Source organism: Macaca fascicularis, chromosome 3 (assembly GCF_037993035.2).
Source record: "Macaca fascicularis isolate 582-1 chromosome 3, T2T-MFA8v1.1".
Taxonomy (NCBI): Eukaryota; Metazoa; Chordata; class Mammalia; order Primates; family Cercopithecidae; genus Macaca; species Macaca fascicularis.
Genome location: NC_088377.1, coordinates 108,640,685 through 108,658,576, shown reverse-complemented (window position 1 = coordinate 108,658,576; position 17,892 = coordinate 108,640,685). Strand labels below are relative to the sequence as shown.

The 17,892-nt window shown below is 38.6% G+C and overlaps 1 protein-coding gene across 1 annotated transcript in view; it reads left to right on the top strand.

Annotated features, from left to right (window-relative positions):
* DNAH11 (dynein axonemal heavy chain 11) overlaps nucleotides 1-17,892 on the top strand; it is a 385,830-nt gene that overhangs the window by 43,063 nt on the left and 324,875 nt on the right. The window contains exons 10-18 of the mRNA XM_065542209.2: nucleotides 3,218-3,355; nucleotides 3,664-3,788; nucleotides 4,376-4,571; nucleotides 6,074-6,178; nucleotides 6,348-6,740; nucleotides 14,984-15,316; nucleotides 15,875-16,129; nucleotides 16,209-16,378; nucleotides 16,593-16,815. Coding sequence (XP_065398281.1) covers nucleotides 3,218-3,355; nucleotides 3,664-3,788; nucleotides 4,376-4,571; nucleotides 6,074-6,178; nucleotides 6,348-6,740; nucleotides 14,984-15,316; nucleotides 15,875-16,129; nucleotides 16,209-16,378; nucleotides 16,593-16,815 — 1,938 coding nt within the window. The remainder of the gene's footprint in view (nucleotides 1-3,217; nucleotides 3,356-3,663; nucleotides 3,789-4,375; nucleotides 4,572-6,073; nucleotides 6,179-6,347; nucleotides 6,741-14,983; nucleotides 15,317-15,874; nucleotides 16,130-16,208; nucleotides 16,379-16,592; nucleotides 16,816-17,892) is intronic.

The window sequence follows — 17,892 nt, the reverse complement described above, 5'->3', positions numbered from 1 at the left end:
TTTTTAAATGTCTGTGTGATAGTCTATCATATTCTTTGCTACTGGAACTAGTTTTCTTTCATGCTTTTATAAATAACCAAAAAAAGAATGTAGAATGAAATCTCAATTACAGAGGCTCCTGCCATTTTCAGTTCAAGTCTCTCTTTCTCACAACCATTAATATGAATTCTGTTATAGTAGCTGCCAGTTAATTTTTTTCTAAACAATTTAATCTCTTAGGTAAAAGGTTTTTTTCTTTAACTTTTCACATATTTGACCTGTTTACTGAACAAATATGAGATCCTACTGTCATAAGCTTGGCAGAGGTGTGGCATCATCTTACAGCTTCTGTGTAGATTGCCTTCCATGGTGACTTGTACAAAGTGGCATTTAATAACTACTTGAGGTGAGGTGGACTGACTGGTAGTTCAAGTAATGAAATAACATACTGATGAGGGTAAACTGCTGCAAGTGTAATGGCAGAGGAAGAAATTACAAGGGTGTGTACTTACAGAGAAAAATATTTCACCTATAGGGATAGGATGATGAGCTCTGACCGTTTACTGTTAGTCCCTGGGAAGAAAAATATCTGTAGACTGTTCTCTGAAGACTACTGTTACAATACCTGCTATTGTCAAAGACGTGGCCAGGAAGGGCACTGGGACTGAGGGCTGTTCTACTCTAATATAAAAGTATAGTACTTCAAAATCTAAAGTGCTAGGTGTGCTCACCAAAAAACAAAAACAAATACTACTGAATGGCTCTCTAAAATTTACACGAAAGCAAACCGAAGTGTGTAAAAAAAAAAAAAAAAAAAAAAAAAATTTGTCTAGAAAGGACTTCAGCTTTGAAAACTATTAAAATATGAAGTGTATGTGGTTTAGGTGGCCACGGATTTTTAAAAATCATTGAAAGTGGCACACCTAGGAAAAATATAAATATGTACTACACTGAACAATGGCAATAGTGTTATGAAAAGCTGTATTATGCAATGAAAGAAGTGGAGCAAAATTAAGGCAAACCTTGCAGATCTCAGATGGGATATTTGGAAAGAGCAGCATGTGGTGGGAATTACTCTTTAGTCCTGAAGTCAATGTGAAAGAAAACATCCCTACTCTTCATAAAATAGCTTTTAGTTTTACTGTGAACAAAGAAGCAAGAGCTTGAAATGACCTTTACTCTCCTCCTGGAGGGTAATTTTTATACATTTTGGATGACAAACAATTACAATAATGTATACTGCCTAAAACTTTGAGACTTTTCCTACTACTTTTTGGCTTTACAACCTCGCCTCAGAATATTTTCCTCTTGAAAACTTGGAGTTAAGGACCGCTAAGCTGGTAGGCAAGATATGATGTAGCTAGGAAACTTCTACTGTTCTTTCCATTGTGGTCAATATGATAAGTGTTTAAAAAATAATGTTGTGAAATAAATATACTTATAAATTCTTGTGGGGTATACTTTTTTGATATGAGACAATGTTTACTTTAGAAATTTTATTTGAAACCCAAACTCAACAAAAAAATGACTGTGGGAAGAAAGTTAATCAGTTACGTTTTGCTAGGTAGCAGCTGAGTAGTAGATTTAAAAATATTTAGCAGTTTCTACTGCAGTTATAATTGATGTTACCAGAAAAAGTCAGAATGTGTTTGTCTAAATTGACCCCTAAGGTATAGTTATAGTTACATTTTAGTTTCTATAATTTTTTCATGGTAATTTTATTTTCAGTGAATGTAGTTTATGGAAATATTTGCAAATTTTTATTATAAAGCTGTTTTTTAAGTGAAACACATTTTAGGGAACATCTATTATTTCCTTAAAAAGAACAAAGCCCCCTCCTTTGCCATATTGCTAAACAAGGCATGACCTTGGATACAGTTTATCTGCCACTGTAAATATACTTAGTTGTTTTGATATGTCTTCTTTCAAAGAAAATATCTATATGACAGGCTTAGTAACTAACGTATTATGAAGCCCACACAGAATGATCAGATGACAAAATGATATAACTTTCAATGGCATATTAGCTGATGAGAAGCTACACAGTGAAACAGAAACCCAAATGCTAGACTGTCTGGTTTCAAATCCCAGCTCCGCCACTAGCTGTTATTTGGGAAAATCGTTCCCTCCTTGTAACTCAGTTTCCTCACCTGGAGTGTATAATAACAGCACTTTTAAGGCCCTTGACGTATAGTTCCTGGGACATAGCACTATAGAAACATTGGTTATATACAAATAAAATTTGTTTTATACAAATTTATATACAAATAAATGTCATTTTCCTTGCAAGGAAAGAGCTATTTTATGCTAGCACACAAAAGAATCCACACTGGGTAGTAAACAAGAGACTAATGGGAATCCAAAATCAGACTCACTGGATAACTAAGCTTTGTGAACACTGGCAGTGAAGGTAAGTTTGAAATCTAGGGGACTCCATTGACTGAACAAGAGGAGCTTGTGAGACTTCACTCCTGCTTTGCTGGTGATGTGATCCTGTTCAGTCTGTGTGTCTGCTTTCTGCTGTCCCACCATCAGTTGGCTTCCTCTGCTTGCTAGTAGTTTCTGCTCACTGATAATTTTAGCCAGCATGGATTCAGCCAGGCCCTGACTCTGAGAAAGAATCTGTTTAGCTCAAGGCGTTGATTTGAGCCAGGACATTCATGTCAAAGGAGTCGTCCACCTGTGGAGTGGTTGTCCTTGTAACAGTCACCACTGTAGCCCCAGGACACTGTTGGGGGTGGCTGGGTCACGTGGATGTACCAGGGGCCATAGGCATGCGTCCATGGTGACTGGCACATCTGGTATAATTATTCATGCTGTGACCTAGAGGGCCTCAATATGGATATATGGATATTTATATCTCAAGAATACATATGTAGGAGGGAAGAACAATAACAAGCACATGAATCTTGTTTCTATTCTTGTGTCTGCAAAGCGTCTTCTGAAACGTTACCTGCCACCCAACAGGAAATAATATTAACTGTGAGGAGAAAGTGCAGACAGACAATGGTTCCTTTCTGCTGAGAAAGGGAAATTATTTTACACCTAGAATTGGTTTATTGGATGTACAGAAATTTTAGGGAGATGCAAAAAATACATTTTACATTTTGAAGCATCACAGGATACTTTTAAGATTCTAAACTAGTCATGTAAGAGATTTGAAGGGGGACATTGTGAGCTGGGTATTTGTGTTAAAAACTCATAGTGCTTAACGTTGCCTTAACTTTGATTTTTATAGCTTTTGACCGTATTTGGAAATTTTCTACAGAAGCCAGTTGTCATGGAAATTTTCAGCCTACATTACAGCACACTAGTGCATATGTTTAATACAGAGCTGGATGTGTGTAAGCAACTGTATAATGAACACATGAAACAGGTAAGTGGTGGATAAGGTTGGACACATTCACAGCATCATTTTTGTAGATAATGACCATCAACTAGAACTCTGTGATTATATCTAAAGACTAGATATAGGCACTACCTTTTTGTGCTTTTATTTAACTGGTTTCCTCATGGAGATGGTAAACTTGCTTTAGGACTGTAACTCTTCTAGTAATCAAGTGATTAAACACATATGTTTTATACTACTGTAAAAATACTAAAATGAACAATTGGTTACAAGGTTGGAAACCATTCTGACTGAATGTTCCCTTTCTTCCTCTTCACCAAAATATCAACTTGCAGATTGAACGTGGACATGTAGTTCTTAACAAGAACATGCCATTTACCTCAGGAAATATCAGATGGGCCCAACAGGTCCTCCAACGACTTCAAATGTTTTGGTCAAACTTTGCATCTCTCCGTTATCTGTAAGTAGTTAAGCTTAGGTCATGGCAAATTATTCTAATGGTATGGGTGACGTTTTATATAAGAGAGTGAGCTGTTCATATTAGCACTTAGGAAGCCATTGCCCTGTTCACTTCTCTCACTGGTTGAGTTTGTGGAGAGGGATTCATTCCCATGGTTTTGGAATATTTATAATGGGACTCTTAGAATTTCATATGCTTACATGTTTTCTGGACCTTTTTTCTTTTCACTTGTCCTTTCCACCCACCATGTTTGGAGTTTCTTGCTGTTATTGTTTTTCTTTTTCCAATAAGTAACACTGCTTTTATTATGCAGTCTTTTTGCGTTTTTCTTCTCTTCGTAGGAGCCAGTAGCTTGTTGCTATCAACATTTAGTAACATCTTGAGTTTCATTCATCTTATAACTTTATCTTTTAAAGCAAAAGCAATTCATAGGCATAATTTAGTCTTGACTGTTTCTCTTCCTGGTTGTTTATAGTGCATTATCATATTTTATATATTTTATATTGTGTATTGTATTACTATACAATTATTAAGCTGAAATCTATCTAATATATGTATAAACCAGTAGAAAAACCTTATTCCTACAGATTTTTGGGCAATCCTGATAATGCCTTAGTTTATCAAAAGTATGTTGAAATGACCACTTTGCTTGATCAATTTGAAAATCATGTCTATAATGAATGGAAAAGTAATGTGGATGAAATCTGTGAATTCAATTTGAATCAACCCTTGGTTAAATTCAGTGCCATAAATGGTCTTCTCTGTGTCAATTTTGACCCAAAGGTAGGGATTTCATTTTTTAAGATGATTTATAAGTGCCATTTTTATTATAAGCATGTTTCTGGTATTTCCAGTCATTTGTAATTTACATTTGGGAAAATGTCAGAGTTGCGAGGACTATAACTGTAAACAATTTCTTGTAGGTCTTTGTTGTAGAGATTTCTCAAATTCTCATTACTCTATTAATTTGTATTGTAATTATTTCTTTACCACTCTACCCTCACTAGATAATGAGCCACCGAGAGTAGCATCCATTTCATTGCATCTTTGTACTCTGTTTCTCTAGTTTAGTGTCTGGTGCTTGGTTACACTTAGTAAATGATAGCTCAACTGAATTGAATCATTTGTCTTTACCAGATAGTTTCTGACTTAAATATATTCATAACATACACCAGTGTTTTCGTTAAAATTTCATCATATAAGTTAAGATTTGGGGAATCAACAGAATACACGGAATGAAAGACATGTCACATTTTTGATGAGCACTGGTAAATTTTAACTTATCGTCATTTCTTTCAAAGGGACAGTAAGCTTGTATATGGTAATTAAATTGATGGTAATTTTAAAAAACATAAAACAATATAAAAATATTAACAGTTAAATAATATCCAGGATGAATATTTTATTTATTAAACAGGTATTTTGTTACTGCATGGTAAATCATGTAACAAAGGAAATTTCATATATTTTCTCAATTCATTTTCTCATAATTTCATTACATGTTATGTAACAATGGGACTTTGTAACCATTCATATATGTGTATGTGTATATAATTATATGTGCAAATATTTAAATACTAGATGTACATGTACATATGTATACGCATTGTATATTTTTTAAACAAACAATCTGCAAGTCTGGCAGCTTGCTAGACATGAGACACAAAATAAGCTTTCTTTTCTGTTTACCACCATGGATATGCTTTAGGGTAAGGGGCAAGCTTATAAGACTATCTATTTGTAATTTCCATGACAAAACACAAAATGCCTTAAACATCTGGCTGGATTTTTAGGGGGTGAAGATTATACATTCACTCTTAGTGATTACCTGGAGTCTCTCATGACAGTCCATATGCATGCCTAGGAAGTGGGAAAGTTAGCCTCACTGAGTTGGATAAGCATACTCTGTACCCGAATTCTGATCTGTTTCCCTAAAACATATACAGAGAATAACTGACTTTATTTTGTTAGTAAAACTCAGCACACATACCTAAATATATGACACAGTAAACTGAGGATTCCTTCTACTTTCTAATTTCATAAAACCAATTTATAGAAACTAATTTCTTGAGAGGTTTTAGGGATAATTCATATACCTTTACTATATTATGGAATGTATGACATTTGTTTTTAAAAAATATATGAAACAAAAGCCCATTTACCTTGTTGATTTGGAAATATAGTAATCCTTGGATAACATCCTAAGTGTTTCAAGTTAAACTTGAGTTAAAATAGAGTGACATTATTAAAATATGCGATAATTTTAATAATTGTTGTTTTAATAGCTAGTGGCTATATTGAGAGAAGTGAAATATCTTCTGATGTTGAAGAAACAAGACATACCAGATTCAGCTTTAGCCATCTTCAATAAAAGGAACACTATTTTAAAGGTTTGTGTTTTTTGTTAAAAAAAAAAAAAAAGATACTAGGGCCTATTATGAATATAAATATTTTGAATTGTAATTATTATATAGACCTATATGACATCTTTACGCCTTTAAGACAGAGAAAATAGCTAACATATTTGGCACTTTTTGTTTTGTTGTTTTCTTTGCTCAGTACATTGGAAATCTTGACCTTCTTGTGCAAGGGTATAATAAGCTCAAACAGACGCTCCTGGAAGTTGAATACCCTCTGATTGAAGATGAGCTGAGGGCTATTGATGAGCAGCTGACAGCAGCCACAATGTGGCTGACGTGGCAGGATGACTGCTGGGGCTACATCGAGAGGGTGAGGGAGGCCACGTCCGAGTTGGAGCACAGAGTTGAGCGCACGCAGAGCAACGTGAAGGTGATCCAGCAGACCATGAGGGCCTGGGCCGGGTGCGTGCTACCTCCCAGGAGAGAGCACAGACGAGAGGTGGCCTTCACCTTGGAGGACAAGGGTGATTTGTTTACAAAAAAATACAAGTTAATCCAAGAAGATGGCTGCAAGATCCACAACTTGGTTGAGGTAACGGCTTTTAAGCTTTCAAGATTTATGGATCTTTTCATTGAGTTCAGAGAAGAGCAAAAATACTTAACCTAATAATGTGGGACTCTTTTATCAAGCCTGAAAGAACTTCATGAATGGTTTTATTAGGCATTCGAAATGGGAGAATTTGTGTTACTTGCCTACAATTTCTGTAGCCCTCACTACTCTCATTTCTGAGGGAAGAGATCAGAATGTGAGATGTGTTGATGAAATAGAAAGGCTAGTGATAGAATCTTTACCTTGTCACAGTTGCGTCCTCTTTTGGATGCTCCTAATAGCTACCACTGTTTGTTGACTGCCTTGTATGTGCCAAACAAACACCTTGCTTAGGTCATCTCAAGGAACCCTCTCAACCATCTCCTAAGGATGACAACAATAATTACTCTCCTTTTAACAAAAATTTGAGTTCCTAAAACAGTAACAGGCACTAATCTAGGGTTATGAATTCAAGGAAAAACAGAAAAAAAAAAAAAAACTAACACAAAATGCAGAAGGCAGGAAAATAAAAGCAAACAAAAAAGCCCCCCCTCCCCAGCCAAAATCCTTTATTTCATGGAGCTTACACTCTAGTCAGAGGAAGTTAGCAAGAGAAATGAACAAATAGATAATATGTCAGTTGTGTTAGGAGTAGTGATGAAAAATAGAGCCAAGCAGGTGGAATAAGGAGTCGCTTGGGGGTAGGGTGGTTGGGCAGGCCTCTTTCCTAAGATAGTATTTCTGCAGAGAACTGACAGGGAACAAAGCATACGGATATGAGGAGAAGGACATTCTGGAGAGCAAAAGTGTAGACACTTCGAGGCGGGAGCAGCCTGTCCTGTCCCAGGATCAGTCAGCAAACTGGGAGCAGAATTTGCAAGGGGAGTGGTAGTGGAGGATGAGGTAGAAGAGACTAATGGCACATTACGTGGGGTTAGCAGGCTGTTATGAGGACTTTGGATTTTACTGTAAGGGGAAAAAGAACAGCCAGAGACTTTCTGCTCAAAGGCTTTCCCTGTGGAGGGTAAGCCACAGGGGAGCAAAGAAGTGGTTGGCAGGGAGACTCTTCAGAGCCTACGCTAATAATCCAGGTGAGAAATGATGCTGCCTTGGGTCACGGTGCTAGCGATCAAGGCAGTTCATATCCTGCATATATTTTGAAGGCAGGGCCAGCAGAATTTGCTTTGAGGAATCAGAGGAGAGAGAAGGATGATTTCAAGGTTTTTGGTCTGAGTGATTGGACTGGACTGGAGTTGCCCTTTAATATGAGGGCAGATATGAGGAAGACTGTGGTGAGCAGATTTTGTAGGGGAAAAAAAAGGTTTGCTTTTGGACAAGTTAGTTAGAGATGCTCATCCTAAGGGACAATTTTGAGTAGACTAGAATTGCACCTGTGTCTTGTGTTCGGGTCAAAATCCAGGTAAGTAACAGAGAATTGAGATTCATGCACATATGTATGGTATTTAGAGGCATATAATTAAGAACATGTAGGAATTATAGATAGAAAAGAGGCCCAAAAACTAGCCTCAAAATCCTCCCTAGGTCAGGGAGAAGAGGAAAATACTGCACAGGATGCTGAAAAAGAGAGAGTGATGCCCTGGAAACCAATAAAGAAGGAATTTCAAGGAGGAGGAAGAGCTCAACTCTGTCCCATCCTGATGTAGGACCCGAAAATAAAGACGGAGGCTAACCCTCAGATCTGGCAACATGGAAGTCGTTGGGATGAGAAGAGGCAATTTCATATGGTGGCGGAATGGAAGCCTGATGGGAGTGGGCTGATGAGAGAATGGGGAAATGTGAGTGGAGGCAGCCGAGGAGATCCTGAGGAGCTCTGCTGTGGGGCAAACCAACAACTGGGCAGTACCTGGGGCCTGTGTATCAGGGTAGGGAGGGTTTTCTTTTTAACAGTGGTTGATGTTTCAGGATGTTTGTATGTTAACTGCAGTAATCTAGGAAGGAGAAAAAATTGTTGGAAGAAAGCCATTGAGGGAATGGGATTCAATAAATACCTGTAGAAGGTGTCTTAAGATAGAAGCATGAAGCATTCATCTGTAGTACAGGATGGAGGGAAGGCAAAGGTAGCAATGTGGTGCTCACAGATGTGCAGTGCTGATGATGGCAACATGGGGAGTTGATTTCTTGTCATTCCTATTTCTTAAGGAAAAAAGGGATGGGAATGAAAGAGCGTATTTCATGTTTCCTCTGAGCATCCTTGTTATGTGGAGTCTTCTCTATAGACAGGCACGGTCCTTAAACCATGAATACTCTCCTTTGGACAAGGCAGACAGACCTCGCCCGCCACCCACAAACACAAAATCTCTCTCGCTCTCACATACACTCTTTTTCTCTGTATGTCACACACTGTCACACACACTCTTCCTCTCTCACATCACACACACACTCTCTCTCCCTCATGCACTCTCTCTCTCTCTCTGTCACACACACACACACACACACACACACATACACTCTGAAGCCATCATAAAGTAGCACAGTGTGGGGTAGGGAAAGTGTCCTTGGTAAAGGCTGGAAACCACAGTCTTCCAGAGGCTGGGCCTGAATTTTCTCATGTGTAAAATGAAGGTCCTTGTCTCTAGGCTAATTCTCAGCAGAACAAGAAATAGATTATGGTTTTCCTGCTGGGAATTGTATGCAACCCATTATCTATCTTGTCTTTGCAGTCCATCATCATTCACTTATTTGAGAAATATTTATTGTGAGCCTTGTGTGTACCCACCACCTTTCTAGGTTTTTGAAATATGAAAGAGAGCAGAGCAGACAAAGATCCTTGCTCTCATGGAACTTGAATCTAGTGAGGGGAGAGAGATAATAAGCAGTGACATAGTAAGTCGTGGTGTGTCAGAACTGGTACATGCTGCAGGAAAAAGATCAAGTTGGAGCAGGGCAAGGGAATTCTGGAGGGTGGGGTCGAAGATGCAGTTTTAAGTAGGATGATCAGTGTAGGCCTCAACCAGAAGGTGAAATTTGAACAAAGACTTGATAAAGGTGATAGAGTCAGCCAAGCAGACCTTTGGTGAAGAGTGTTCCAGGCAGAGGAGATAGCTGTTGGGCAGGGGCTCCCTGGGCATGCTCGAGGAAGAGCAGGGAAGTGTGGGGGGGCAAGTAGAGGGAGCTGAGTGGAGAGTTGTTGAGGTGAGGTCAGATGCTAAGCTGCATGGGGAGGGACTGGCAGCTCAGGGGAGGCTTCATAGACCCTTGTGCAGACTCTGGCTTTGGCTCACTCTGGTATGTGAAAGACACTGCAGAATTTTGAGGAGGGCAGTAAATACAATCTGACTTTCATTCTAAAAGGATTTCTGGCTATTGTGTTGAGACCCTCTGTAGGGAGGCAAGGGAAGAGGCAGGGTGACCTGGTAGGTTGCAGTTCTTACTAGTAATCTAAGGGGTTAGTATGTTCAGGCTGCTATAGCAAAATACTGAAAACTGGGTAACTTTAAAACAACAGAAATGGTTTTCTCATAGTTCTGGAGGTCCAGGTGCCAGCATGATCAGTTTCTGGCAAAGCCCTCTTCTAGGTTGCAGACTGCCAACTTTTCACTGTGTCCTTGCATGGAAGAAGTTCCCCTGGGCCTGTTTTATATAGGCAGTACTCCCATTCATGAAGGCTCTGCCCTCAGGACCTAGTCACCTCCTCCTAAACCCCTCCTCCTAATACCATCCCCTTGGGGGTTAGGATTTTCACTTTTGAATTTGGGGAGGACATAAGCATTCAGACCATGGCACAGGCACGTAACAGATGATGGTGCTGGAGCAGGGTGGTAGCAGTGAAAGTGATTATAAGTAGTTGGATTCTGGGTATATTTTGAATTAAGTGGAGCAAACAATTTCCTAAAGACTGGATGTGGAGCATGAAAGAAAGACACGTTAAAGATTATTCTACACATTTCGTCATGATCAACTGGAAAGGTGAAGTTGCAATCTATTCGGATGCGGAAGGGTGTGAGAGGAAGAGACTTAGCAAGGGAGGTCAAGATTTCAGTTTTGGCCTTTTTGAATTTGAGATGTTAATTAGCCAAGTAGAGGAATTGAGTGGGCTATTGGATTTACTCATTTAGAGTAAATGAGAGGAGTCCAAACTGAAAACACAAATGAAAGAGGAGTGGGTGACAATGATATTTAAGCCAGGAAACTAGATGAGATCACTGAGAACATGAGTTTAGCTAGAGAATAGATGAAAATCAAGGACTATTGGCTGGGCCACCATTCTTCCCTTAGGAGACTGGGGAGAAGAAGGACCAGCCAAAGATGCAGAAAAGGAAAGGCTGAGACAGGAGGAGGAAAACCAGGGCAGGAAGCTGAGTGAAGAAAGACTTTGAAGGGTAACAGATTTTCTTACCAAAAAGTAAAGTACAGTACATTTGATATGCTCTAGTGGATAGAGCATATTTTCTAGAAGAAAATAAAAAGAAGTACATAATTAACATGGGTTTCAATGTTTCTGTTGACTTCCAACATTTTCTGGAATTTCTAAGAAAGTTTTAATTTTCCCGTCGATGACAGTTTGCTAGGGCAAAGACTTTGTTTCTATCTTCCTTAAGTACTGCCTGGAATAGCATCCCAAGGTTGCTATGACAAGGTCCACAAACAGGCTGTCTTGAAATGAAAGAAGTTTATTCTCTCATAGTCTAGAGGCTAGAAATCTGAAATCAAAGTGTGGGCAGGGCCCTTCTCCCTTGGAAGGCTCTGCCAAAGACCTGGGTAGCCTGGAGAGAATCTCAGGGGTGTCCTGACATGTAAAGGAGGCATTTATCTGGAAATTAATTTGTTTTTCAGCAGTATCTTAACTAAGTCACGCCATAGACTATTTCTAGTTGTTCACTGAAATGCTGTGAATTATTCTGTGACTTTTAAGACACCTCTACAACCGTTTATGTGTTAGAATCTGTCTCATAGGGGACAGATGATGGATTACAATTAGTTTTTTTCTGTTACATTTTCTTGGTAATAAAAAAATATACTCCCCAAACTCCAAGGATTTTAAACCATTAAGATTTATGAATCCTCATGAAAATGTATTAAAAGTGTGGCCAAGACATGACTAGAAATCGTCATAAAAACAAGATTTTGCATTGTCATCTCAGACAAAAATGTTAGAATTTGTTCTATTAATAAGTGGATCCTCCTATTTTTGTCCTTCAGGCAAAAACTAAGAAGCTTTGAAATCACCGTTCTCAATCTGAGAATGGAAGAGAGCTTTTGCCTTGAGGGAATGTAAGCCAGCTTTAAAATGGAAATGAAATGATTATTTGTTTCCTTTAGTTGGGTCTTTTAAGTGATTATTTTCCTCTTGACTTGAGGAACGTGGTTTGGGGAAAAGCTGTAGAAATATGGCCAAGGGTGAGTCAGTTCTGCCTTTTACATGTTTTCTGGTCAGTGGGATGTCAGTGAGTGGTCTGGAGTCAGAGTTAAAGATGAAGAGAAGAGAGGAACAGGACCATGGAATATTGGGTCTGGAAGGGACCTGAGTGATCATTCAGTTGATCACTAAAGCTGATCACTAAAGCTCTCCTTTCTCTTCCTTTTGCTCCCTTTATCCTAGTGTGCTGAAGATACAGCATTTCTCATCAACGTGACTGTAGTGATATAAAGTGGATCTCTTGGTATGAAAAAGTGTATATGACTGTGACATGATGGGAAAGGCCCTACTCTGGGAGGTTAAGGGGGCTGGTTTCTAGTCCTAGCTCAGCTGTTAACTTCCTACTAGTGTGACGCTGAATGTATATTAGGTCTTTGTTTTCATGTCTGTGTTAGTCTGTTTTCACACTGCTGTGAAAAAAAAGAACTACCTGATACATGGTCATTTATGAAGAAAAGAGATTTAATTGACTCACAGTTCCATATGGCTGGGGAGACCTCAGGAAACTTACAGTCATGGCAGAAGACAAAGGGGAAACAAGGTCCATCTTACATGGTGGCAGGAGAGAGAGAAAAAGGGAAGAAACACGCACTTATCAAACAACCAGATCTCATGAGAATTCTATCATGAGAACAGCGAGTGGGGGATTGGGGCAGGGAGTCCGTCCCCATAATTCAATCACCTTCCACCAAGCAACTCTCCCAACACGTGGGGATTACCATTCAAGATTAGATTTGGGTGAGGACACAGAGTCAAACCATCTTAATATCTCTAGGATGATGGTCTCTAAGGATTTTTCTTTAGCTGTAAGAAAAGAAAAAGAAGATTTTTCTTTAGCTATACTTTTCCCTTTTAGTGCCTACATAGGGACCAGGACAGCTGTGTATACTTCCTGGGATGTGTACTGCACAATTCCAGGTGTGCATGTCACATGATTACCCAGATTTGAATGGTTCCACCTGGCTGATGGGCAACACAGCATTCCTGAGAAGGAGCAGTTCTTAAATTTGTTTCAAGGCTAGGATTCTCTCATCTCTGCCCTGCCTTATTAGAATCTATACTCACCTTTCTAGTTCTGATTCTTGCTTAAAGCATACACCTTTGCATCCTGGATCATATATCCATAGTAAAGAATAATCAAAACAGAGTATAGTCCACTTTATAATCAGATCTTATTCCAATGTCTTCTTTGCTCTGTGCTACACTACCTCCCTTGGGCATCTGCTGTCTGATCTGTATAGACTAGTTTAGCCACTCAGATAGCCTCTCTGGAATCAACTTTGCTGCCCACCTGACCTTTTGAAACCTGTGTCTCTGGGCCATGCACACCACGTGCTCAGCCTGTAGTCGTCTTTAACCACACTTCTGCCTTCAGGTCCTGTTTTGCCCCAACTGACTTGTCCATTATGTCGCCCAAACTCTTGGGAGACACTAAGGTGCAAGAATCTCATATTGTTGATGCAAGAAGGGAGCTTAGAACTTCCCCAGTCCAGTGTTTTCCAAACTGGGTCTATTCCACAGGTTGCTTATTACAGATGGTTTGCAAAGTAAATACATACATACATACATACATATATACATACATACAAACAAAATATTTGTGCTTAAACAAGGTCTGAAAACAATTGGGCTAAACCACATTTAATGGACTTAGAGTAAAAGTAAAAAGTAAAATAAACTTTTAAGTTCAGGGGAATATGTGCAGGTTTGTTAGATAGGTAAACTTGTGTCATGAAGGTTTGGTGTACAGATTATTTTATCACCCGGGTATTAAGCCTAGTACCCATTAATCATTTTTCCTGATCGTCTCCCTCCTTCCAACCTCCATCCTCCTTTAGAGATCCCAGTGCGTGTTGTTCCCCTCTATGGGTCCATGTGTTCTCATAATTTAGCTCCCACTTATAAGTGAGAAAATGCAGTATTTGGTTTTCTGCTCCTGCATTAGTTTGCTGAGTGTAATAGCCTTCAGCTCCATCCATGTTCCTGCAAAGGACATGATCTCATTCTTTTTTATGGCTAGTTAGTATTCCATGGTGTACATGTACCACATTTTCTTTATCCAGTGTGTCATTGATAGACACTTAGGTTGATTCCATGTCTTTGCTACTGTGAATAGTGCTACAGTGAACATACATGTGTGTGTCTTTATAATAGAATGATTTATATCCCTTTTGGTGTATACCCAGTGATGGGATTGCTGGGTCAAGTGATACTTCTGTTTTTGGGTCTTTGAAGAATTTTCACACCATCTTCCACAGTGGTTGAACTAATTAACACTTCTACCAACAGTATATAAACATTCTTTTCTCTATGCAACCTCACCAGCATCTGTTATTTTTGACTTTTTAATAATAGCCTCAATGGACTTTAATAGAATACATACATTGTGAGTCTCCAAGAATGGCATAGAGTACATAGTACTTTCCTGACTTGAAAATCTTCAGATGTTCCAGAATAATGTTCTCTGAAGGACCAGTTCAACAGATCTCTTTATGATAGGGAAGGCCCTGGAAGACAAAGTCTAAAGACACAGAGTTAGTGACAGAGCAAGAACTAGAGCCCGGGTCCGATATGTCTAGAATTCACTGGGAACTAGTGTATTTCCTGTCTGCATCTGAAGATAGCAATCTTCATAGAGAACTTTCCTTGAAAAAATGACTTTTGAATGTATTTCATGTGTGAACTTAATGTTCTAATTCCTGCTTAGATCTTTGACATCTAGCTTAAGGTTCTGCAACTTAGTATTTGAATGTTCCTGTCTTGTGCACAAAAATGCAGTCTCTTCTTTTACAAACGATTTAAATGGAAAGTTTTAATTTTATGCTAATTATTTGTTTATATTCATCTACTAATACTTGTCTGTTTCTAGGAAAATAGGAAGCTCTTCAAAGCCGATCCCTCTCTGGATAACTGGAAAATTTATGTAGAATTCATTGATGACATTGTGGTGGAAGGCTTTTTTCAGGCTATAATGCACGACTTAGACTTCTTTCTGAAGAATACAGAGAAACAGTTGAAACCAGCACCATTTTTTCAAGCACAAATGATCTTGTTGCCTCCTGAGATTGTGTTTAAACCTTCTCTAGACAGAGAGGCTGGGGATGGCTTCTATGATCTGGTAGAAGAAATGTTATGCAATAGTTTTAGAATATCTGCCCAGATGAACCGAATAGCAACACACCTGGAAATTAAAAATTATCAGGTATTTTCTTAGTTAATGGGTATTTAGCTTTTATATTAATGATTCAAAAACAAATTGTGGCTGGGTGTGGTAGCTCATGCCTGGAATCCTAGAACTTTGTGAGGCTGAGGCAAGAGGATTGCTTGAGCCCAAGAGGTCAAGACCAGCCTAAGCAGCGTAGGAAGACCGTCTCTACAAAACATGAAAAAAATTACCTGGGTATGGTGGCATGCACTTGTAGTCCAAGTTACTCAGGAAGCTCAGGCAGGAGGATTTCTTGAGCCCAGGAGTTAGAGGCTGCAGTGAGCTGTGATAAAGCCAGTGCCCTGTAGCTTGAGCGACAAGGCGAAACCCTGTCTGGAAAAAAAAAAAAAAAAAAAAAAAAAACACCAGAAAACAAAACCCAGAACAAATTAGAATAATGGTAAGCACAGGGAAAAAAGAAGTTGGAAAAAGCAACATGATTTTTAATTTTTCTAACTACTTTCCCTTTGAAGAATTACCTTGGTAATGTTATGTTGTAGATAATTGATAAAGCAAGGTTGGTTTGAATAAGTGCTGTGTTTTCCTCTCATTTAGAATGATATGGATAACATGTTAGCCCTGGCAGAGGTCAGGCAAGAGATCATGAACAGAGTGTCGAATGTCGTCAACAAAGTCTTAGATTTCAGAAACACCCTGGAGACCCATGCTTACCTCTGGGTGGATGATCGAGCTGAGTTTATGAAGCATTTTCTCTTGTATGGCCACGCTGTATCTTCCGATGAAATGGATGCTCGTGCAAATGAAGACATTCCCAAACAACCACCAACTCTTGAACAATTCAAAGAACAGGCAAGGAAAACTCTTAGCATTTAATGCAGTGAACTGGCTTTTCATTGAGTTGTTCTAGTTAATTTTTTTCTAACTACAGATTGACATTTATGAAGCTTTGTACGCTCAGATGAGCAAATTTGATGACTTCAGAGTGTTTGATAGTTGGTTCAAGGTGGACATGAAGCCTTTCAAAGTGAGCTTGTTAACCATAATTAAGAAATGGAGCTGGATGTTTCAGGAGCATCTTTTGAGATTTGTCATTGACAGGTAGCCTTTGTACTTTGGTATTTGGAATTATAACTTTCTAAACTGCTTTCTAAAACTGAGATGTTACTTTTAAGAGTGTTAATGTTGCCAATTTCATGATAGAGATAAATAACGTTTAATCAGGTACATAATGAAAATAAGATTCAGTCAGAAGTCTTATACTAAATGTTTTAATAAACTTATTTTTTTGTGTATGTACATATATATTTAATAGTCTGAATGAGCTACAAGAATTTATAAAGGATACAGATGCAGGACTTCAAAGAGAATTAAATGAAGGTGATCATGATGGTTTAGTTGACATCATGGGGAATCTTCTGGCTGTAAGAAGCCGACAGAGAGCTACTGATGAACTCTTTGAACCTCTAAAAGAAACCATCACCCTCTTGGAAAGCTATGGCCAGAAGATGCCTGAGCAAGTCTATATTCAGCTAGAGGTAAGTGCAGAGGTGAAATAATCGTAATTACCATAAATTGAGCATCTCTTTTATTAAAGTACTTTACATGTACTCCCTTATGATGTCCTTACAACAATCTATACTGTACACATTTGATGTTTTCAGTGTACAAATTAGGAATCTGATACTTAAGGAGATTTAATAACTTTCTCAAGGTCACACAAATAGTAAAGCCAGCCAACACTCTAAGTGTGTTTTATGACAAAATACTCTTAACCACTGTGCTCCACTGCCTTCTTATTAGAAAGAATGTAGATTGTAAAGAACCTATGAGTTGCTTTTTTGAGTTCAGTTTTACCATCATTTTCGCATATGAAATATATCCATACTTTTTTTTTCGTTCAAAAAAACTACCTATCAGTCAAGAAGTGTCCTAGTCTTGCAAACATATCATGGACACATTAATAAAGAATAAATAGGCAAGGTGTGGTGGCTCACACCTGTAATCCCAGCACTGTGAGAGGCTGAGGCAGGCAGATCACCTGAGGTCCAGAGTTCAAGATCAGCCTCGCCAACATGGTGAAACCCCATCTCTACTAAAAATACAAAAATTAGCTGGGCATGGTGACATGCACCTGTAGTCCAGCTACTCAGGAGGCTGAGGCAGGAGGATCATTTGAACTCGGGAGGTGAAGGTTGCAGGGAGCTGAGATCACACCACTGCACTCTAGCATGGGGACAGAATGAGACTGTGTCTCACAATAATAGTAATAAGTAAATGAAACTCAATTTGGATGGGGAAATCACTGTGTTTTCTGAACAGATTTCTATGCCATCCACCTGTTTCCATGCTGTGGAAAGATTTGGGGGCTTTTTAGCAACAAAGTTTCTTTAATTATAACTGAAACCATGAACCACAGTCTCACAATTGAGGTTCTTTTTGTATGCCAATATTGATATTTTATAGATTGTGTGTGTGTGTGTGTACACACATGGGTACTTGAATTTTGCAAGTGTGATCAGTGGACACATTAACCAAAAAGCTTTCACTGGATTCTAGTTGATCTAGTTTAGTAGTCAGAGCACAGAACTCAAATTTAGATTTGTTTTGAAGTA